Source organism: Orycteropus afer, unplaced genomic scaffold (assembly GCF_000298275.1).
Source record: "Orycteropus afer afer isolate SDZICR_OR568_19922 unplaced genomic scaffold, OryAfe1.0 scaffold00048, whole genome shotgun sequence".
Lineage (NCBI taxonomy): Eukaryota > Metazoa > Chordata > Mammalia > Tubulidentata > Orycteropodidae > Orycteropus > Orycteropus afer.
This window is the reverse complement of record NW_006921635.1, coordinates 1708974-1709752: the sequence shown is the minus strand read 5'-3', so window position 1 is coordinate 1709752 and position 779 is coordinate 1708974. Positions and strand designations below refer to the sequence as shown.

Sequence of the window (779 nt, the reverse complement as noted above, 5' to 3'; positions counted from 1 at the left end):
CTGTCTTATTGAGCTCCTGAGACATACACGTACAGCCGCGTCATCGGTGCCGCCCTGGGGAGGCTGCGTCGGGAAGGGGCAGGTCTGGGGGACAGGCCACCCTGGAGACCACGGGGAGGGACCTGAGGTGTGCTCTGACCTGGCCGAGGGCGTGGCCTGTGGCCTGCGCTGCGGGCGAGCGCGCTGGAAGCAAGCGTTTCGCTGAAGAGGCCCGTGGCCGCAGCCTGGGTGTGACGGGCCGCGGAGGGGACACGGTCCTACGGGGCCTGTTCGAGGGCCCGGAAGGGAGGCGGCATGCACGGGAAGCCTGGGGGAGCGGGCGGCCGGGGCTCCGGCGCCGGCCGCTCACACAGTTCTGTCGGTCCCCGAGCGCCGGCGCACCGCCTTGGCCCCGTTCACCTGGTCCACCGCCAGCGTCTCCACCTCGGGCTGCGCGGGCGGCGGCGCCGCGTGCTGGATGCGGTGCGCCACCCCCACGTGCGCCTTCTTGTCGCGCGCTGGGCTCTGCTGCTCGCTGGCGCCGCCGCCGCGGTCGGAGGCGATCGGGGGGATGACCAGGGGCCGCTCCTTGACCAGGTGCACCTCGGCGGCCTCCCGCGCCAGCAGGAACGGCGTGGGGTCGGGCATGGCGTCCAGGGGCTCGCGCAGCAGCAGCCGGCGGCCCTCGGCCCCGAACCTGTAGGCGTCCTCGAAGTCGGGCTGCAGGGGCGCCGACAGGCTCTTCTTCATGCGGCGGCGCGGCGTCTCGGGCAGCTTGTCCTTGGGCGGCGCGGGCTTGT

The 779-nt window shown here is 73.9% G+C and overlaps 1 protein-coding gene across 1 annotated transcript in view; it reads right to left on the bottom strand.

Annotated features, from left to right (window-relative positions):
- Positions 1–345: 345 nt before the first annotated feature.
- CCDC92 (coiled-coil domain containing 92) overlaps positions 346–779 on the bottom strand; it is a 5550-nt gene continuing 5116 nt past the window's right edge. The window contains 1 exon segment of the mRNA XM_042780619.1: positions 346–779. This exon segment is cut by the window's right edge and continues 127 nt beyond it. Coding sequence (XP_042636553.1) covers positions 346–779 — 434 coding nt within the window.